General features: G+C 55.0%; 2 protein-coding genes across 3 annotated transcripts; one reads left to right on the top strand and one right to left on the bottom strand.

Moving 5' to 3' along the window:
- Window positions 1–52: 52 nt before the first annotated feature.
- UNC45A (unc-45 myosin chaperone A) lies at window positions 53–13,641 on the bottom strand. Of its 2 annotated transcripts, none has more exons than XM_082618326.1 (20): window positions 13,541–13,641; window positions 13,143–13,304; window positions 12,874–12,910; window positions 12,400–12,575; window positions 10,443–10,535; window positions 9,765–9,932; window positions 8,120–8,288; window positions 7,697–7,867; window positions 6,656–6,827; window positions 5,612–5,912; window positions 4,709–4,803; window positions 4,333–4,474; window positions 3,808–3,948; window positions 3,477–3,604; window positions 3,202–3,268; window positions 2,614–2,727; window positions 2,274–2,389; window positions 1,300–1,417; window positions 1,035–1,190; window positions 53–912 (listed from the first exon to the last, which is right to left on the bottom strand). In XM_082618326.1, exons 1-20 carry the CDS (start codon window positions 13,544–13,546, stop codon window positions 655–657), a joined length of 2,790 nt encoding a protein of 929 aa, XP_082474452.1. In that variant the 5' UTR covers window positions 13,547–13,641; the 3' UTR covers window positions 53–654. The 2 variants fall into 2 exon arrangements, with proteins under 2 accessions (XP_082474452.1, XP_082474451.1); XM_082618325.1 differs by having other exon boundaries at window positions 13,496–13,603.
- Window positions 13,642–17,034: 3,393 nt separating this feature from the next.
- Window positions 17,035–18,646, top strand: HDDC3 (HD domain containing 3). Its single transcript, XM_082617079.1, has 4 exons — window positions 17,035–17,168; window positions 17,477–17,532; window positions 17,640–17,880; window positions 18,188–18,646. The coding sequence occupies exons 1-4, from the start codon at window positions 17,057–17,059 to the stop codon at window positions 18,316–18,318; spliced, it is 540 nt and encodes a 179-aa protein (XP_082473205.1). The 5' UTR covers window positions 17,035–17,056; the 3' UTR covers window positions 18,319–18,646.
- Window positions 18,647–21,311: the final 2,665 nt, after the last annotated feature.

The raw sequence follows: 21,311 nt of genomic DNA, 5'->3' as shown, positions 1-21,311 counted from the left end.
CACAGCAAGGACGACCCCAAAGCAGCCATAAATAAATAAATAAAGGCAAAAGTACTGAAAAGCCTAACGCATGTGTTTCCATGCGACTGGATACTTTATTGATTTGCTTACATTTACCCTTTGGCCCTCTACAAGGATTAAGAGGCAATTCAGTGGGCCCTGGGGTGGGAATTCATTGGATTCCTTCCACAGAGGTGGCTGTGCTGCTGAAAAGCTGCCCACACACGCTCAGCCATGCCCAGCTCCTGCTCCACGCTCTGGCCCACAGCCAGCCCTCCCTGCCCACTGACGGGGCACATATTTGAGTTCCACACACTTTTATTAGAGGATGAGGGGTGGTCCTGCCAGCAGGCTCAGGTGAGGCTCACAGCTGGTGAGGCTCACAGCTGGGTCCTTCCCAGTGCAGGGAATCCACAGACTGAGTCAGGACGTGCCTTCCCTATTCCCAGCTGTCTAAGTAGTACAGGAAACGTTCCCTGCTGCGTGAGGCTGGAGGCAGTGATGGCAGAGCAGGGCTGTGAACGTGGCCCCTGACTCAGAACAGAGGACATCAAAGGGCAGCTGGGCAGGAGACACCCCAGCACCCACCAGCCAAGGCCATGTCTGTCCTCGTTCCCTGTGCTGCGATAGGTAGCGTGTGTGAGAGGCAGGTCCTCAATTTCCATCCTGGCTGGGTCTGATAAGCCCATATTCCACTGCTTTCCCCAGACAAGCGGCAGCGGCCCTCGTGACAGGGCTCTCCTTGCCCTTAGCCAGCACTGACAGGATCTCCAGCATCTCGCTCTCCATCAGGGTGCTGGCAATCTCACTCGAGGCCTCCACCATGTTCAACACCACCACAGCGCCCCGGTGCTGCAGCTCCTGGTTGGGGCTCAGAAGCAGGGCCTGCAGGATCTCCAGCCAGTGTGTGGTCTGCAGGAAACAGGGTAGCGTGACCACCGAGCATCAGGGAACCCTGGGAGGGCACTCACTCACACACCCTGGCTGGGGGTTCCTGGCCCACCTCCCCTGCCCCACCAAGAAGAGGCACTGACCACTTGGGGGATGCGGCTGCAGAGCGAGGGCCGCGTGGAGGTGAGCATGGCCAGGCCCCCGGCAGCTGCCCGCCGTAGCAGCTCGTCGTCCTCTCCACTGTACAGCACCAGCAGCTTCAGCCGGTCACTGCCCGTGGCTTCAAAGAGATCCTGCACCTGTGGCCGGAAGCGGGGAGTGCACCAGGTTAGCTGGGGCAAAGCCCAGCCAGGGACAGGTACTTCTGCGTGCCTGCCTGCCATGACAGCCTCCTGGACCAACCCTCACCTCCTTGCTCATGGCCAAGTTACACATGCACTCGGTGGCTGCCCGGCGGATCATCTCATGCTCCTCAAACATGTAGCCCTCAATCATGGGCACAGCCCTCTCCTTCAGGATCTTCTGCCTGTGGGGCCAAGGGTGGAGGGTCGGCATCACCAGAGTGTTGGCATCCATCACCCCCACCTGTTTCCCCACACAATCAAACCCGGGGCCGAGGATTTCCTCGGGCAACATCCAAAGACCCACCTGCACCAGGGATGAAACCACCAGGCAGTGGTTTCCAGCCTTCTAACCGGGCCTAGGAAATAGCACGGGACCTCGGGAAATGCTCTGAAGTAGGAGTCAGGAGACCCAGGTGGTGATGATGGCAATGCTAACACCGAACATTCGAGCCCTCACCCTGACCCAGCATTCGGACAACCTTACTTAATTCTCGCCACAGCCCTACTGTGAAGGTGCAGGTGTGATTATCATTATTACTATTTTGCAGAAGAGGAGACTGAGTGGCCCAAGGTCACAATCAGCAGTAATAGCTAACCTGTACTGCTTGGGCACATTGCCAGGAGCCAGGCACCTATGTAGTAAATGCTTTTACATGTATTTTCTCATTTAATCCTCCTTGCTGCTCCTCCACGAGCTAGGTACTGTAGCCATCCCATTTCACAGAGGGGGAAACTGAGGCACAGAGGGGTTAAGTTACTTGTAAGGTTATACACTAATAAACAGTGAACCCAGGATTTGAACCCAGGCAGCCTGACTCCAGGGCCTGCGCTGTCATCGCCCAGTCCCTTGCTATCTCACGGGACACTGCACAAGTCACGCCTCTCGGCCTGTCTCCTCCGCTGTAAGATGCAGGGGAGTCACTGTGAGGAGCAAATAAGTGAGTGACTGGGGAGTGCTTTCCACGCCGTAAAGTGCTTTCCTGGGGATGGTCCAAACCATGATGCTCTGCCCAGGCCCCACATCCCAAGGGACCTTACCGGAGCCTCTCGCTGATCCCCGCCAGGTTCGTTAGAGCCATAAGCGCCTCAAAGTTCTGCAGGCCAGAGCAGTTGAGGTGCAGGAGGGAGACGAGGGGCCGGACCACCTCGTAGATCTGTGACATGCACCCACCTGTCAGGGCTACGTGCCCCAGCTCCCCCAACCCCACCGGCCCTGCAGATGGGAGGGAGTCCAGCCCCCAAAAGAAGGCTGCCCTTCCCACCCCCAGGGCTCAGCAAAGCTGACACTTCCCCAAGGAGCCGCAGCCCGGGTCAAAGGCCATCAGGGCCCCGTGAGGGGGTGGAGGACAGGCCAGCGCTGGGGCAGAAAGACACGCACCCGCTCACCGGGAAAGGTCATCTCTGGGTTGGAGGTGATGGTGAGCTTGGCAAGAGCCTGGGCTGCCTTCGTCTGCCCCACGTCAGTGCCTTCCAGGGCCAGCGGGAGCAGAGCCTGTAGGAACAAGCCCATCAGTGTCCAAGACGTGCCCGGGAACATAAGGCCCAAACCACGAGGCTCTGAGGCCCTGACTGTGCTGCCCTCACCTTTCCCCGCCATTCTCTCCCCAGGCTTGACAATGATACTCCCACTCCCACCCTCTCAGCTCTCTGAAGCCTCCCAGTAAGCTACCCAAACACTTCCCGAAACAACTATTAAGGGACAGACGTGGATTGTGCCCGGCACCAGAGCCATGGAGGTCAATGACACAAGGGAAAGGAGGAGAGCTCAGGACCCTAATAGGCACAAAGTCCGGGGCTCTGAAGAGACCCACCCCACCACCCCCCAGCATCTCTCACTCAGCAGGAAGACATTCCTGCTGGTCACTAATAATACTTCTCCATCCCACACCCAACACTGATCTCTGGTGTAGCAGCCCCTCAGTGATGTTTTATACGCCATCGGGAAGGAGCCTGTAAGCCCGCTTACCTTGCCCCCTCCCTGAGCAACCACGGTGCCGCGGCCCTCGAACTCCTCCACCAAAGCCAGGAAGACCCTGTGGGGAGAAGGCTGTGCTGGATGGGCGGGCCCGGGCTCTGGCAGGCAGACCCTCCACTCCTGGGCTCAGCAAAGGAAGGGCACCGTGCGGGTGGCCCCCTGCTCCGAGGGGCCCACGGCACCAGGACCTGCTCCCGCTGTAGTTCCATCAGCAGCCTGGAGGCTGACGGGCTGCAGCAGGTCCGGTGTGGCTGGGGCAGGCTCACCTGGAGAGCAGCTCCCTGCAGGAACTGGTCAGCACAGGGCTCTCGGTCTTCACCATGCATGTCATGGCCGACACCACACCAGCCGCCAGCAGCTTCTTAACCCGAGCCCGCACAAAACTCGGTTTGTCCTGGGGGAGGAGGCAGCTGAGCACAGGGGCCTCGGCTGATTAGGCAGGGAAAGGGGAGCCCTCCTCACGGCCACAAATTGATGAACATGAAAACAAAGGGAAGGAAACCCGCTTAAACAGAAGGCTCATCTGCTGTGGATGTCTCAGGTCAACTGGCCCCAGTGACACGGAGGCACCCAAACCCCTCCCAGCAGCCCCCTCACCTTGGGGTGCTGCTCAGGCACGTGCTGCTTGGCGTACTTGGCCAGCTCCACCATCTTGGGGTCCGGCTCCTCGTAGTCGTAGCTATTGGTGCAGTTCACCAGCGCCGAGGCCACCGCAAAGAGCACCGACCTCTCCTCAGACTGCCGGGGGCAGAGGGGCCATCAGCGGCCATCCCAGGGGGAAGAGCAGCACCGGGATAAGTGCTGCCCAGGCTCCCAGTTCTACGCTCAGCTGGACCACGCGGGCACCAGGATGAATCTGGGCACCGCCCAGGCCCCAGGGTGGCCCCAGACTTTGGGAGCTCACGTCACACACTTGACCACCCCAACTCCTCCTAAGAGATCGTCCTTTCCGACCCTGCTGGCGCAGGCCAGTATGCCCAGGCCACACAGAGCAGCCACTCGGGCTACCAGCACCCCCTCTCTGGGGTCACAAAAGCCATTGGCCAAGATCTGCCAAGAAAGCCCTGTAAGCTCTAATCCTAGACAGTGTCCCCGGACGACTGCAGGAACCCGTGGAGCTACCTTGCTGAGCTGGAACAGAGCCTTCAGCGCAGCCTCATCCTCCACAAACTCCTCCTTCACGTCAGCATCGAAGGTAAGGTAGGCCAGACCCTCCACCGCCCAGCGCCGAGTGCCTGCATCGATCTGGTCATTGCACAGCCACCTGGGGGCATGCAGGGGACAGATGACCATCAGAAAGGTGGGGGGACAGGAGGGGCACACCAGGACCAAGGGGGAAAAGCCAGGGGCTGGGGCATCCCTGCCACAGACAGAAGTAGTTCACGCAGCAGCGCAGGAGGGTCTGCCTAGGGGAGGACAGGGCAGTGAGGAGGCCCCCCCCTCCTCTTTGGAGGTTTGGCTGACAGGTCAGGAGCCACAACAGTGCTAAATGACTCACTTTCGACACTGCTTGGCCAGTTTGAGTGTGGAGCCTTCAGCAAACTGCTTCATGCTAAAGTCGGTCCCTCCGGCCGAGCCGAGCTTACAGAGTCCCTGGTGGAAGAGGCGAGAACCAGCTGTTGGCCGAGGGACGGAGGCAGAACAGGGCTCCTCCACAGCTGGCGTGGGCTCCCCCCCGGGCACTCTGCCAGGCTCTCTGGAGGCCATGCACACCGCCACTAGGTTACCACCTGGAGCACCGGGCAGCAAGATCACCTACTGGGGTGGCCAGGTGACATGGCATCTGGTAGAGACTGACATATTGACCACCGTGCTGGCCTGGGCCCCAACCCCTCCTGATCTGCACTGGGATTTGCTGTTCCTTCCCATGTCATAGAAGGAAGCTCTTTACAGATGAAGCTAAGATCCGTGTGGGGAGAAGATGGGTACCTCAGCCCAGGCCAGGATCCTCACGGAATGGAGAAACCCAGGACTAAGTGCTCCAAGGAGGAGGACCAGCTTCCTCAAGGTGCAGGGCTGCAACAGGCTCAGGGAGGCCAGGCAGTCCCCACACCACCCGCTCCTGGGGCCGCCTGCCGGCCCAGCCTGTCCACACAGCCCTCTGACCCGCCTGCCCAGCGTGTCCTCCGTCATCTCCTCCTAGAGCCGCTCCCACTGCCCGCAGGGGGCAGCCCGGGCCGCCCTGCATTCTCAGGTGTCCTCTCTGTATGAGGCTCATCTCCCTGACTCGACCATGAGCCCTGTGGTAGCAGGAGCCAGGACCCCTGCCTCCGGCCTCGACAAGGCCCTGCACGTCCCATACCGTCACCCAGCGTGTGCTGGGGTGGCACCCTGAGACACCAGCCAGCCCGGGGCCCCTGCCTGGCTGCCCACTTGCCCAGCCCAGGCCCGCCCGTCTCACCACCAGCGCCCGGATACGGATGCTGTCCTTCTCGCCGCGCCTGTACAGGTCCTTCAGCAGCGAGACGCCGTTGGCCGTGATAAATGAGGCCCGCTTGGCCTTGCCGGCCGCGTGGATCAGGGCCTCCACAGCCACCAGCTGCTCCTCCTCCTGCTCCGAGGCACACAGAGCGATCACACTCTCCATGACGCCACTCAGCTCCAGGGCCCGGTTGCCGGCATCACACGGGCCCTGCAGGAGGCAGGACACCGTCTGGAGGGCCCGCAGCTTCCCAGCCAGCCCTTGGCCCTCAAACCAGCTCCTGAGGGGTACAGGGTGGCAGCTGTCACATCAAAGCCAGCATAAGGGGACTCTCCTTCCCTCCCTTCCCCTCCACTGGCCGGGCATCTGCACTACTTGGGCAGCAACAGCAAGAAAAGCTGCCGGAATTCCCTGGTGGTCCAGTGGTTAGGATTCTGGGCTTTCACTGCCGGGACCCCAGGTTTGATCCCTGGTCGGGGAACTAAGATTCCATAAGCCGCGTGGAGTAGCCAAAATTAAAAAAAAAAAAAGAAGAAGAAAAGAAAAGCTGCCAATGGGAAGACTAGGACATCCTCTAGGCAGTCACTGGCGTTCTTTATCGAGGCTTTCATTCGAGCCTCCCCTGATGACACGCCACCTAATGTAGGTCACTCTCACTCACACCACCCTGTTTGTCTCCTTCCCTGTACTAAGATCTGAACTTGTGCTGCTTATTTCCTGACTTGTCTTCTCCTAGCTGTGAGCTCCTTAAGGACTGTCATGCTGCAGTGCTGTGTCAGAACGGACACACAGTAAGTGCTCAGGATGTGCTTGAGGACATATGTTGCATTAGAGAACTGATTTGAGAAAGAAATGTCCCTGGGGAGGTCACTCTGGAACAAGATGTGGCCCTTGGGAACACCGTGTCTGGCCCCTGCTAGTCCTCCCCAAGGCTGCTCTCCTTGTGGGAAACCTTCCACCGTTGTCCCTCCCCAAAGAGGCAGAACTCTCACAGGAACCCTGGCAATAGGAGGCTTCCCTTACTTGATGTAGTTTTCACAGAGTCGGTGGAAATTCTCCCTCTCGGCATCACACTTCAGATCATCGAAGAGCTTGCTGAGGAGAATGGAGGCGCTCATGCGGCTGTTTGCTGTCACTGTGAGCTCCCCGGGAGGGTCTTGCACGGAGCCCCCCACCTCCAGAATCTTTTTCAGACCTGAAAAGACACCCTATTTAGACAGCAGAACATGAGTTCTAACCCCTATAAGCAAAGGGAAGAGGTTTCCCAGGAGATGCATGCAAAGGCAGGTCCACTCTTGCACGAGGTCAGAGAGCAGACAGGCTCACAGAAGCTGGTGGGCTGGGGGCAGGCGTGGGGTCAGGGAAGGACCTCAGAAGTAAGGTCTGCATGCAGGCCCTGCCCATGGGGGTGAATGCTGTAGGGTTTGGAGGTTCCTCATCTGTAAAACTGAAGGGAAAAACAACACCCACGCCTCACAGGATAATTGGGATAACAAGAAAAGATGAGTACCCAACAGATGTACTCAGGCTGGGACTTTGCCAACCCTTCCTAATTTACCTTTTAAGGGGAAAAGAGCAGTATGAACTTATATATTAAACCTGAAGAATATTTTCCCTGCATATAGAAGTAACACACACTCACTGAAAAAACTTCAGATACAGAAAGCTGACCCGGCCTCCCTGGTAACCTGCTCGTGGGCCCGCTCGATGTGCGTGCATGTGCACACGAACGCGGCTGAAGGGGCCAATGTTCCCTAAGGGTACAGCGCAGGCCGCATGCACTTCAGTGCAGACACACGCTGGGGGCAATCCCTCCTGGAGACGAGCAGGCCCAGCTACCCGAGCAAGATGCAACACACACTTGATCTTTCTCTGTCTCTCTGTATTTATCTATCTATTTATCTATCTATTTATTTATTTACTTATATGCCACGCCACAACGGCTTGCAGGATCTTAGTTCCCGGAGCAGGGATCCAACGCAGGCCCTCGGCAGTGAAAGCGCAGAGTCCTAACCGCTGGACCACCAGGGAATTCCGTTTCTCTCTCAAGACTCTATCACCTACCTTGGTCGATAACCCAGAGGGTGAGGCTGTTGTTGGGGTCCTTAGGAGACTTCCGGGGCACCACTTTAATCAGCAGGGTCAGGGCACTGTCTCGGCCTTGGCCTGAGACCCCCACCTCAGTCAGTAGCTCCAAGAGGTTACTGATGAGGACCTTCAGCTCCCGGGCAGGATCTGGTGACAAGAAGACACTAGTGGGCTCTCCAGTGGCCTAGCCCCAAGTCCCCTGGTAGGGAGAGGGGACCTGAAGCCTGAGCGCTGGCTTCCAGCCTTCCCCAGAGGTGCCCTGGCTACTTAGAACCTCGAGTAAAATACTGTCAACAACCCGTATTCCTGAACAACCTGCGGCTGCAGCTGGCCTGGCTGGATCAGCCCCTTCCTCTCCACGAGAGCCACACCACAGGACACAGACTTGCTTCCACTCACCCACGATGATGGCGCCTTCTTTGCCACGGAAGCCCTTCTTGACGCCTTCCTTGAGGGCATCAAACATAACCTGCAACAGGTGGCAGGCAGCCAGGGACACGGCCTGGTTTTCCACGCCCAGGATGGAGACCACCCTCCGAGTTCCCAGCACACTCAGGGTTGCCACTGTCTGGGTGGGAGAGAAGTGGGCAGAGCTTCCAGTTGGTGAAGGGCAGCCATGGAGATCCCTAACTGGGGGTCAGAGAGGGCAGCCAGAGGGGAGAAAACATGTGGGTGAAAGAGCAGCTCCCCGTGAAAGCAAAGTGGGCCTGCTGAGGGTGAGGCCACGGCAATGCCAGGATTATCTTGTTGGAAGGGCTTCCTAAAGAAACATTCCAGGGGACTCCCCCACTCTCTCTCTCCTCGGCTCCAATCAGAGAAGACAAGGAATACTGTGGCTCTGAAGGCAGCTGCTTTGGTTCATGTCTCCCCAGGAAGGAGAAACATAAGCCTGGACAAAGCTACCTTACTACCTGGCCCAGGGACACCTCATTCCTCCCTGATACCAACCCTGAGGTTCTGTCTACATCCTGGGGACGTGGACATACATGGAACGAACCACAAGGCCTCTGCACCCATTTCTGAGCTGGAAAAACCCCGAAGGTCTACTTGGGTCCATCCCCATACACAACAGGGATGGGCAGGAAGGCTAGAGGAGGCAGGCGGAATTCACGTGGCTTTACCGTTCCTAGTCCTGGGAGACCCAGAAATAGAGCCCGATCTTGGCCTGAAGTGTTCATAGAATGTTTCACATTTCCACCCCTGATCTAGGAACTGTGGGTTCCTCTAAAAGCAACCAAGGGTCAAGTCCCTGTTACCTAGGTCCAGTCAGTTCAGGCAAGAGCCAGAGCATGGACTTTGTGACACCGGCCTGGGGCAGGGCTGTTCTTGCTGAACTGTCTGTGCAGGACACCCACAGTCTACACTGAGAACCATCTCAGGGTCCTGCCCTACATATCTGGTCTCGATGGTAAAGATGCTGTAGGTCACATCACTGACCACATCAAGCACCGTGAGGACCCGTCCAAGGGAAAAGCCAGCTTGATGGTAGGGGAAGGACAGGTGCCCTGTTCTCCGCATGCAGCTTGCTTTTACCACACGGACAATGAGGGGATCAATGACCAGGTGTCTCTGCGATCTGCCGCAGGAGAGTTCCCTGGTCCAGAAGATCCCACATGCCGCAGAGCAGTTAGCCCGTGCGCCACAACTACTGAGCCGGTGCTCTAGAGCCCGCGAGCCACAACTACCGAAGCCCGCACGCCTAGAGCCCATGCTCTGCAACAAGAGAAGCCACCACGAGAAGCCCATGCACCGGAACGAAGAGTAGCCCCCGCTTGCCGCACCCAGAGAAAGCTCGTGCGCAGCAACAAAGACCCAACGCAGCCAAAAATAAAATAAATGAAAAAAAACAAGTGCTCAGGGTGTCAGTGGGCTGCTTTCGTTCTTTCCTGGCTGCACTTTGTCCCAAATCATGTTGGTCTTTTTGTGTCATTTTAATTTTGCCTCTCGTTACGTATCTCCTTATATTTTGCCTTATAAGATGAGAGGTGGAAGAGTGGATGGACAGACTGACTGAGGCAGTAACTAGACCCTTCGCCCCACCCACCCGTGATTGGTGTTCAGAGCAAATGCCGACTAGTGTGCGCAGGGCCGCCAGCATCAGGTCGGGCTCTCCCGTGTCCAGCAGGCGCTGCAAAAGCTGAACCCCGTTGTTCCGGAAGATCTTCTCAGCTCCAGCATCCTCCCGGGCCAGCACCACCAGGTTCTGAGATGCCTGCGTCAAAGGAAGTGCACATAACGTGAACACTGTACATGGCACGGGGCAGGGCGAGTAGACTCCCTGAGCTCTGGACCTCACTGCTTCCACTTAGCAGCTGAGTGACTTTGGCCATAAACTTAACCTCTGTGAACTTCAGCTTCCTCTTCTGTAAGTAGAGAAAAGAGCTTGCTCTTGGCACTGAGGGTTAGAATAAATAGAGTCCTGAGTCCCCGGAAAAGCCTGAAGGGCAGAAAACAGTGCCTCAGTCACCTCTGTACACCCAACTCCTAGCACAGGACCTAAGCACCAACAAGGTGCTTCGGGAACACTGGTTCCCTCTCCCTGGCTCACACTTAGGCCCCAGGCCCTCTGAGCTCCCACCCAGGCTCTGTGAGCCCAGCTGCCCGATCTAAGGAGCGATGTGCAGCAGGCCAGGCCAGCAGGGGCTCCCAGGGCAAACATCAGCACACAGGGACAGGTGGGCAGCGCTGGGGGAGTTCAGCTCCCACTCACACAGTTCCATACCTTTTGCTTTTTCTCAGTGCCTTTTTCTTGTGGGTCCAATAATATCTGAAACATCTGCTCCACTTTGGCATCCGTCGAAGACATGTATCTCACCTACGACAAATCAGCAAAGCATGGGAGGAACTGCCTCTCTTGACTGGAGACAACACGTTCCCTCTTTGTTCTCTCTGGCTCCTCCCAGGGCCTGGCTCCTGACTCCGGGAGGCACAAAAGGATGCCTGGGCTTAGGCCTCGCACCAAGCTACCTTGGGCAGGAAGAGACTTGCCTGGCAGCTTCTCTCAAACTCCCCGCAGCTGTTTTCTTCTCTGAGCTATTTCCCACTTGGGCAGCGGGAGCAGCACTGATGCTGAAGGCAGGACCATTCAGTAGGGGTGGCGTCCTGTTAGCCATGAGGCAACCCACTCCTGGGAGGCCATGTACTTTGTGGCAGCCTGGGTGCACTGCCCGTGGTGCTGAACCAGCATTTATACCTCCTGCAAGGGAGCCAGCAAGTCACGAGGTAGCTGCTGACACGCCTTTTAAGTCAAGGATTCTCTTTTTGATGTTTTTAAAAAAATAATCTGAATGACCAAGCTCATCCTAGGCCCTCTCCCTCCCTAGGGTCCTGGGCGTGGATAGCAGTACATGCCTAGCATGTGTGCCGCTCCCCTCTTCCCCTCCTGCAGCCATGGCAGACGTGGTTCATGTCACAACACGTTCTCCTAGGCCCAGGCAACCTGCTTCCTAATCCTTCTCAACACAGGGTTCTAAGCAGCCCCAGCTGATCAGACAGAGCTGACACTGAGAGTAAAATAGCCTGCTTTCCCAGGTCTCAACCTTTTGAGAAGGTGTTTGCCATCGTATTACTTGCTTCCACTGGGTCAGCATTTTAACACCAAATTATCTGGCTAATTCAAGCTTGATAATAGTTCATGACAATCTTTAGATTATTTTCTCCTAAATTAATTTTTTAATATGTGTATCACACAACGTCTATTTAAAAAAACAACCAGATGAAGCAAAATCTCTTTTGAAAAGCCCTCTCGATCCTATTCCTTTCCCTAGCAGTCACACTGTCATCATTTTGATTCACGTCTTTTAAAATGTTTTTCTTTGTGTTTACATACCCAACTGTACCCGTGGAAAAAACATGGTATTATTTTGAGTGCATTTGGGGGGTGGGGATCATTTTAACATAAACGGTATCATACTATACGTTATTATATATTTTGCTTTTTTTTCACTTAACAAGTGTCAGCTTTCCACGTCCATATGTGTTGATCTGCCTGTTCTTAGTAACTACAACGTAGGAGTCTGTAGTAAGGATGTCGCTCAGTTTATTTAGCCATTACCCTACTGCTGGGCATTTAGGCAAGTTCCAATTTTTCATTACTACAAACAAGGCTGAAACAAACATACACACACCTGCTTGTGTACACGGGCAAGGCTTCTCTAGGGGAGATAGCAAGAAGTAAACATACTGAATCACAGGACATGCTCATTTAAAATTTTAAGAGATATGCCAGGGAGACGCAAGAGGGAAGAGATATGGGAACATATGTATAATTGATTCACTTTGTTATGAAGCAGAAACTAACACAGCATTGTAAAGCAATTATACTCCAAAGATATGCTAAAGGACTCTCCAAAGGAGCTGTACCAATTTACATCCCCTGCAGCAGTCATGAACGAGCCCACGTCCTCCCGCAACCTCACCCCTTAAGTGTGTCTCCCTCCTTGAAGCAACGTGTACAAACTTTAAATGTTTGCCAAACAGACCACCAAAAAGAACAGCACCTTGCTGTTCTTTTAATTTGCTTTTACGTAACCACTGGCAAGGTTGAGCATCATTCTATAAGGTCATTTACCATCAGCATCCCCCTTCCAGAGAACTGTGTTTACACACTTGATCCAGATCCATTTACCAGTGCCCCTCTACCACTGGTCAATGCCTCGCTCTCTCAATTACTCACACACCTTCTCCTGAATCTGGCCCGCGATGTTCCGCAGGGCCTCCTGGAAAACTTTGTTCTTGGGCTCCAGGCTCACACATCTCTGCAGGTCAAGGACGGCCTGGTCGAGGCGGCCTAGCTTCTCTAGGGCTTGACTCCGCCGGTAAAGTGCTTTGACATCCCCACCGTCCTTTTCAATGGCTGAGCACAAACAGGAGCTCTGTCAGCACCCATGAGGCCACCATCTCCAGGCAAGAGCAGCAGGGAAAGATCTCGAGGGGCAGAGGAAGGTGGGGGGACAGATGTGGGGCTCAGTACTTCAGCCTCAGAAAAGGTGAGGGTAGCTGTGGAAAAGGAAATGCCCCGGCAAGTGGGAAAGAAAAAAGGCAGATGTGTTTCAGGGGTGAAAGGAGGAGGAGAAAGTGACTGTGCAGTGGTCCCAGAATCCCTGCCCACCCCAGAAGTCCCACAGCTCCACACAAGGGCCACATTCCCCTACCTTTGGATGCCTCGGTTTCTGCTTTGTCGTAATCTTCCTGTAAAAGAAAGAACAGGCCTGAGAGGCTGGTCATCTCCTTTTTCGGGCACAAGTGGGCAACAAAGTTGTTTTCCTTAGTCACCAGGTTCCCCCACCACCTAGAGACCCAAAAGACGTGTAACAAGTGTGGGTGGCCTGAGAAGGCGAATGTCCAGTCGGGGCCCAAGCAGCGGTGAGGTGCGCAAACAGGGGTCCGGGCAGGCCAGGGGAAGAGCAGCCGGCTCGCTCACCAGCTTGAGGTGGCAGGCGGCCCGGTTCCGGTGCAGAATGGCCTGGTCCTGGGGCGTTGCGCCCAGACCCAGGGCTTGGGTGTAGGCCGTCAAGGCGCCTTCGTAGTCCCCGCATTTGAACAGCTCGTTGCCATCCTTCCGAAACTGTTCCACTGAGCTGGCCTGTGGAGGGAAGGGGTGGAAACGTCCGGGGTGGGCTCGGGGTGGGCTCAGGGTGACCCGGGGAGCTAGGGGCAGAGGAGACTGGGGGTCGCAGGTGAGTCCCATGGAGGGCCAAGATTGAGGGAGGAGGAGGCCCGAGTATGGTTAGAGCAGGTGCGAAGTGGTGATGGCGCAGGGGGATGGGTACGCACCCCGGGGTCGGCAGGCCGGGGCTCGGGGGTCCCTGGACCACTCACGGTCATCGCGCAACAGACGTCCCGGGCGCGCGCAGACGCAGTCTCTGGAGAGGGGTGGGTCTAGGCTCGGGAATCCGCCGTCGGCTGCCCCGCCCCAGTCTTGCGTCAGAGGCGGCGGTAGAGAAGGGGCGGGGCCAAGGCGAGAGCACGCCGGGAAGAGGGCTAGGGCGCTCGGCCCGGGTCCGCAGGCGCAGAGAAGACCCAGGCGCGCTTAGTCTGTTCCCGCCGAGACCGCCAGGGGGCGCGCGGCGGAGGACCGAGAGGGGCGCCCGTGGCTGCTCAGGTCTGGTCCTGGTCCTGGTCCAGGTCCCGGCCCAGGTCCCGGCCCAGATCTCGGCCCCGGCCCCGACCGCGGCAGAAATGCACGAGGTCTGCAGTCATCAGGGCCACGAGCAGCAGGCTGTAAAGGCCCAGTGCTAGAAGCGGGCCCGGGCCCCTATGGGAGAGGGGAGAGTATCAGGATGCTGGCCCAAGCCGCGCTCTTGCTACTGCAGCCTATGGGTTAGAGCCCCTGAGAGTCTGGAGAAAGCCCAGAACTCCCTATCCAGAAAAGTGTAGAATTTGAAAATACAAATTCAAGGAGCTCACAGGTACCCTGAAGCCATCCGTGGACAGATTCAGTATTGAAAACCCCGACTATAATACGTGTAATCCAGAATACAAGATCCTCTCAGTATTGACACCCGTCCCACCCCACCCACCACACAACACCTCCAATGACTCCCTGTCACCTGCTTTCACAGCCCCCTGAACTTTTCCTTCACAGATTTGTTTGTAATCATGTGTTTACGAGATTTTATGTTTGAGATCTGTCCCTCCACTGTCTGTAAGCTACAAGCCTCCCACCCCGGAAATTAGGAACAGAGCCTCAGGTACTGGAACATGCCGTCAGTGTGCCAGTGGCTCTGGGGCTGGAGTTCTCACCTGAAGACGGGAGGAGGCGGAAGGGCAGAGAGATTGACCTGGTGCAAGGCCTCAAATTCAAACCGAGTGCAGGAGGCCCCTGCAGCCTGCAGGTGGCAGCAGTAGGCTTCCTCCGGGGTATCAGAGAGCCGAGGACAGAAGAAACCGGGGTAGCGATGGCCATAGCATCCCAGGCGGTCTGGCACAAGTGGGGATGGTGGGCCAAAGCTGAAGGGAGGGGCAAGAGGGCCGGAGACAGGCAGGAATGATCTACCCACACCCCACTCCACCCCTTTTGGAGAATAAAAGGGATCAACCGTTATCAGAAGGGCAGGCTTCCTTCCTCCCCACAAGCTCCCCAGAGTAGCCTATACCCTGATAAAAGAGTAGGGTACTGGACGGGGGGCTGGGCAGAGGAGAGTGCTGTACCTGAGAGAGAGGTCGGCTGGGCAAGCATCATCCAGCTGAAGAGCAGCAGTAGCCCCACAGACAGGCCTGTCAGCAAAGGGCCTGGCCTCCTCTGGAAGCCCATGAGAGGTCACCTCCACCTCAGCCCTGGTCCTAGAAATCCCAACATCTCTACTTCTAAGCCATGGCTGCAGGCAGTAAGGAAATAAAATCAAAGCCCCAAAGCACCATTAACACAAACCTGAAGCTTCTCTGTCACAGATGTCTAGAGAGAGATGAAAGTGACTGAGTTTCTATCTTCTATTGGAAAATGGGAGGCTTGTGGCTCCAAGCTGCCTAAGGTTCTCTAAGCTGAAGGGGAAAAGGCTCAGAAGGCTAGAAGACCGAATGAGGAACGAGAGAGAAGTTGAACCACTAGCCCGAAGAACAGACAAGCATTAAGAACCAAATATGTTTCTCTCTATACACTCTAAACCTTCAGGCTGCCATGGAGGCCATGGGAATTCTGATTGTTCCACTTCAGGCCCCAGAGACCTCAGTTCCAGCGTTTGGAGCTTCCCTCTCTAACTTCTGCGTCATGGCAACCACCAAGACTAGCTGAGAAGCAAGCATGAGTGCTCTCATTAACTTTTCCCCTGAGCCCTCATTGACCCCAGCTACCAACCAAAGTATAAAAGCTACCAATCTGATTGGAGTATACTTAGCAACCAGCCAACCCCATTTCACAAGAAAATCTCTTCCAGGGTCTCCAGGTCTCTCTTACCAAATCTCATACTTCATAGATGCTGTCTGCTGAGACAGGGAATTTCTCGAGAAGGCCAGAGGCCACCAGCCAGCAGTGCTGTGTTGTTCCAGTGTCTACTGAGGCCTAACAACGTCATGCTCCCAGAACAGCAGTGACAACACTCATAACGGGCCCACAGCAGTGCCTGGGGACTGAAGCAGGAACCCTCACGGCACAAGAAAGAAATGCAGATTTTGTTCCCAGTTCCTGACAGCAAAGAAGACAGTTCCTGCAGAAACAACACTGCTGCCTGGGAGCCTAGGTCTGAAATAGTTAGGGAGGGCTCCCAGTGCAGGCTCCAATTTCCAGAAGGTTAAGCACTAGGGTCTTCTGCGCCCAAAGGTGAGGCTCCCATGCCCATAGCAACCAGGCCATTCTTGCAGGGAGAACTATTTTTATAAATTTATTTGATTTTATTTTTGGCTGCGTTGGATCTTTGTTGCTGCACGCGGGCTTTCTTTAGTTGCAGCGAGTGGGGGCTACTCTTTTTTTTTTTTTTTTTTGCGGTACGCGGGCTTCTCACTGCTGTGGCCTCTGCCGTTGCGGAGCACAGGCTCCGGACGTGCAGGCTCAGCGGCCATGGCTCACCGGCCCAGCCGCTCCGCAGCATGTGGGATCCTCCCGGACTGGGGCACGAACCCGTGTCCCCTGCATCGGCAGGCGGACTCTCAACCACTGCGCCACCAGCGAAGCCCGGGGCTACTCTTTGTTGCGGTGCGTGGGCTTCTCATTGCGGTGGCTTCTCTTGTTCCGGAGCACGGGCTCTAGGCATGCAGGCTTCAGTAGTTGTAGCACGCGGGCTCAGTAGTTGTGGCTCGCAGACTCTAGAGTGCAGGCTCAGCAGCTGTGGCACATGGGCTTAGTTGGTCCGCGGCATGTGGGATCTTCCCAGACCAGGGCTCGAACCCGTGTCCCCTGCATTGGCAGGCAGATTCTTAACCACTGCGGTCACCAGGGAAGCACAAGAACTATTTTTAGAGCGCTTTGAGAATTTTCAGAGCATTGACGGCTTGAAAATTGTTTTGTCATGGCGGGAGAGGGCCATCCTGGGAGAAGCTGTCTCTGGTCCAGAGGCCAGGTGAATTGCCCTTCCTCCAAGTTACCAGTCCCCTGTGCCTTCCTGCCCTGGACACACTGTGAGGCTGCTGTCTTATGTCTTTGTCTGTTTTCCTCCTTCCCCCAGGATGTGGGTTCCCAGAGCCAGGCCATATTCTTCTTGCACACCCAGCAAAGCCCACTTAACCAGGGGCTGCGATATTGAGGGCAGCTTCCCACACCCAGGGCTCTCACGTCAGCCCCAGAGAAACTCTCTGGGCCAGACTCCACAATCCTCAGGCCTCCGCGGCGCTAGGGGGCGCTGTGGACGCTCGGTCCACGCTCCCCGGGCTCCTGGGACCGAAGTCGCCCGCCCCACCCGCGCGATGGGCTCCGAGGCGGCCCAGCTGTTGGAGGCTGCTGACTTCGCGGCTCGCAAGCACCAATGGCAGCGGCGGAAGGACCCCGAAGGGACCCCCTACATCAATCACCCAATCGGTGGGCGCGCCGCCGGGGGAGCAACGGCTGTAGCATCTAGGGGGTGGGGACCGGGAAGGGAACGCGGAGGGCGTGCACCTCATCGAGCACCTAGTCCGTACCAGGCTTTGTGCCAGGCACTGTTCGTGACTCACCACAACCTGGGGCGGTAGGCTTGATTGTTCCCTTTGTACAGTGAACATCCAAAAAAGAGTAAAGGACTTACCCAAGGTCACCCAGCTAGTGAGGGGCCACATCCGGCTCTACAAAACCCACAACACGCCGCCCTGGGACTCCCTCCTGTCTGACTTCCTGCTTTGCCCCGTCAGGTGTGGCTCGTATCCTGACCCACGAGGCAGGAATCTCTGACATTGTGGTGTTACAGGTAACTTTCCTCCTCTGCTAGGAGGCTGGGGTGCGGGTCAGGGGCCCCGTTCAGCTCTGGGTTCCCCTTGGCAGGCGTCACAGGACTGAGTGGGAGCCTGTCCCCAGGCAGCCCTGCTCCATGACACGGTGGAGGACACAGACACCACCCTGGATGAGGTGGAGCTGCACTTTGGGGCACAAGTGCGGCGTCTGGTGGAGGAGGTAACAGATGACAAGACTCTGCCCAAGCTGGAGAGAAAGCGGCTGCAGGTGGAGCAGGCACCCCACAGCAGCCCCGGGGCTAAACTGGTGAAGCTGGCAGACAAGCTGTACAATCTGAGGGACCTGAATCGCTGCACCCCAGAGGGTATGCTCCTCCACCTGCTCTGAGGGGAAGGGGAGGGGTATCCACCTTCTGAAGGCACAGCTTGGTCACTTCCACTGAAAAAAATCCCGGGTGTTCTTGTTAATTCCCTAGACTAATCTTAGTAGACCACTCTGATCTTCTTTCGTACACTAGAAATGCAGTAGCTGGGCATAGGGGAAGTTTTCAGAACAAATCCGTCCATCAGGAACTCATCTCACAGCCCTGCACCAAGCCCTCCAGGAAGTGGGCAAAATCCAGTGCCTTCCTGGACGTCAACATGAGCAGTTTTCTGTCCATTCTTATGCAGGATGGTCCGAACACCGAGTCCAGGAATACTTCGAGTGGGCAGCACAGGTGGTGAAGGGGCTTCAGGGGACAAACCAACAGCTGGAAGACGCTCTAAAGCAGCTGTTTAAGGAGCGGGGGCTGACACTCTGAGCAGTATTTGGAGCCATCCAGTGGCACAGACTCCATCCTTGCCCAGGCCAGAGAAGATTCATACTTCAGCCTTTCGGTGCCTCCCGAGCTTCCTCCCTGGTTCACTCAGCCCAGATATTAGAGACCAAATACACGTGTCCTTTCTCACTCTGAAGATCTGCCAACTAAGCTGAGCCCCAGATTGTGGGATGATGCGCCCCATCCATTTCTAATGCATTCACTGCCCTTCTCCAGGCCTTGGGTCTGATTGCATGGTGGGATCTCTGGCCCCTCAGGGACTTGGGCTTATATATAAACGCTAGTTCAAAAGTCATTATGCAAAATAAAACATTTGGATAAAGGTTTGAGTTGCTGCTGCTCCTTCTCCAGCCTCCCCAGTGGGGAACCGATGGGGGGAGGGGGGATATCTGCCCTTCAGTAGGGCAGGGTTCCAACTGTGTGCCCCTGGGACAGATCCCTCAGGTTGAGGGCCACAACCCCTCGGAGACTGGCTTCCTTATCAGTAAGATAGGTTGTGTAATTAATTATCAGGGCTGGATTATGTGACGTGCCTGACACACAGGTATTCAAAAATTGGTAGGCTTCCTCATTAAGAAAGTTGGATGGGTTGACAGATACATTGGAAAGGAGTGCCAACCTGCTTACTGGTAGCTCTTGCTGAGCACGGGAGAGTCCCCAGAAGCAACACGATAGGGCCGGTGGGGGACTGCGGGTCCCTCAAACACCGGGTTGCAACGGAAACTTGCCAAGGTTTGCAGCCCACGCCCAGTTTCACCGTCTTCACATCTCGGGTTCCTTTGGTTGCTGAGCGACAGGAACTTCCGGGTGCTTCGGGAAGTGGCCCGGGAACTGACCCACCCTTGGAGCCCGACGGTGGGCGGGGTCTGGGTGAGGGGGCGGAGATTTTCAAGGTGTCCGCCTGAAGGGATCCCCAAGTGATCGGTTTTTTGGTCGGTGCTGAGCAGCTGAGGCCTATTAGCCCACTTGAAAAGGGTACATCTGTGGGGATGAGGAAGTTGTTAGGTAAAAGGCCACTTCGTGGTCACGAGGTGCTTGATGTTTTACAAAACCTTTTCACATGTGTTACCTCATCTGTTCTTTATAATAACCAGATGAGATAGGCAGGGTAGGGATTATTGTTCTCATTTTACTGAGATGAAATATGAAGCTCTCGGAGGTGAGAAGACTTGTTAATGATCAGCAGACCAGAATCCCTCTCTCTTTTTGCCACACTGCTGGGCCTTTTTAACCAGACGAAAATGACCACAATTGAGGTTAGCTCCAACCACGCTGGACATAGTAAAGATCAAGTCTGAAGAGGCTAGTGGATCTGGATTATGAGTCTGGCCTCCCTAGATAACCTGTTTGATCTGAGCCAATATACTGGATTTTTTTTTATTCAATAATTTTTAAAAATAATCAGAGACTTTTGGAAAAGTTGGAAGTACAACATAAGTAACTTTTTCCCCTGAACCATTTGAGATTAACTTGCTGACCTGATGGCCTATCACCCCTAAGTACTTTAGTATTTGGACAAAGAAATTCTCCTGTATAAACCAAACTACAACCATCAACATCAGGAAATTAATGTTAATACATTACTACCCTAACTCTCTGATTATAGGGGGCTTCACAATTTACTTGTATGCTTAGTTTGGCTTTTGCTGGGCTGGGAATCAAAAGGTTTACTTCCGGCCTAGAATTAGAATGACAACAAAGAGATTCCTGGCCACTCTGAGGATCTGTCCTTAACTGGTCTCCATTTCTCTGGAGCTGCATGGCCTCGTCTTCTGTTCATGGCTGTAGCTGTTCTCTCCATTCTTAGTCAAAGGAGATTTCCTCTTGTTTTGAGTATGACCATGCTTTTACTTTTTTTTAAAAAAATATTTATTTTGGCTGCTCCGGGTCTTAGTTGCGGCATGCGTGTGGGATCCAGTTCCCCAACCAGGGATCAAACCCAGGCTGCCTGCATTGGGAGCACGGAGTCTTAACCACTGGACCACCAGGGAAGTCCCTTGCTTTTCCATTTTTCATATTTTGTTTAGCATTCTCAGGCATTAGGAGTTGAGGGGGCAACAGTACAGGTGTGCTTACTCATCTAGTTTGAATGCAAGTCCCCAGGCATTCTGACAAGAAAACCTGTCTCTCCCCCACTGAGCTTCTCAGGCCTCCACACCCAATGCTGTGTCTTCCATCTTCATCCCTGTCATGTTCCAAATGCCAAGGAGGCCTCATCCCCAACCCCACATAGGCTTCCTGTGCCTAGACTACCTAATTTCAGAGTTCTTTCCTTCCAGGTTTATTCTCAACTAGGGAGGTCTAAGTCAGGAGCCAAAATGGATGGACACTCTTTGCAGCACTTGGTCCTGGCAACTATTATGATCAAATCAGATTTCCCACTGACCCTCAGTAAAACTGAGGTTTGTTGTGAAGGATCTGGTCTCTCATCTATCTTTTTCTATGAGAATTGCTCCTTAAAGTGTTTGTATGCATTTTTGTTAGGGAGAAACAAAAATTTAGTTCAGAGATCTCTTTGGGATGGTTAGCCTCATTCCTACCACCCAGACTATGATTTCCTTTCTCTGTGAGGGCATGAGTGTCATTAGCTAACCACAGTGACAAGAGAGTGTGGTAAGCAGGTCAATTTCAGGTAAAGATGCCACTCTCTCCACACAGGTCATACCCATCCCCTAGGCAAGCCAAATAAGAGCACTGTGTGGGCCTGGCCCACCCTGCTTGGAGGGACTCAGCTCTTACAGTTTGAGTCTGCCTTTCTCTTCATGGTTCCAGCTGGCCATACAGCCCTCCCTTCTTCATGGAAACAGTATGATTCTATGGATGGAGAGTTGCAGAGAGGAACAGAATCCTATCCATTTCCAGTGGCTGAAGTTGCTTCTGTTATGTCCTGCTTCCGTTTTTTTTTTTTTTAATGTGTTTTATGTCACTGAAGATTGATTTGTTCAATAACCTGGTATCGATATTGCATACTGGAA

This window comes from Mesoplodon mirus, assembly GCF_964341445.2.
Source record: "Mesoplodon mirus genome assembly, chromosome: 4".
NCBI classification, from domain to species: Eukaryota; Metazoa; Chordata; class Mammalia; order Artiodactyla; family Ziphiidae; genus Mesoplodon; species Mesoplodon mirus.
The sequence above is the reverse complement of the archived record's forward strand: the minus strand, read 5'-3'. Positions and strand labels throughout refer to the sequence as shown.

Excerpts from the sequence above, each read along its gene's own strand:
- UNC45A (XM_082618325.1), bottom strand. The coding sequence starts at position 13,546 with ATGACCGTGAGTGGTCCAGGGACCCCCGAGCCCCGGCCTGCCGACCCC. Across the intron at positions 2,390-2,613 it reads TGACCTTTCCCGGTGAGCGG|ATCTACGAGGTGGTCCGGCC; the intron begins GTGCGTGTCTTT and ends TGCATGTCACAG. Across the intron at positions 913-1,034 it reads GCAGCCGCATCCCCCAAGTG|ACCACACACTGGCTGGAGAT; the intron begins GTCAGTGCCTCT and ends TGTTTCCTGCAG.
- HDDC3 (XM_082617079.1), top strand. The coding sequence starts at position 17,057 with ATGGGCTCCGAGGCGGCCCAGCTGTTGGAGGCTGCTGACTTCGCGGCT. Across the intron at positions 17,169-17,476 it reads CTACATCAATCACCCAATCG|GTGTGGCTCGTATCCTGACC; the intron begins GTGGGCGCGCCG and ends TTGCCCCGTCAG. Across the intron at positions 17,533-17,639 it reads CTGACATTGTGGTGTTACAG|GCAGCCCTGCTCCATGACAC; the intron begins GTAACTTTCCTC and ends GCCTGTCCCCAG.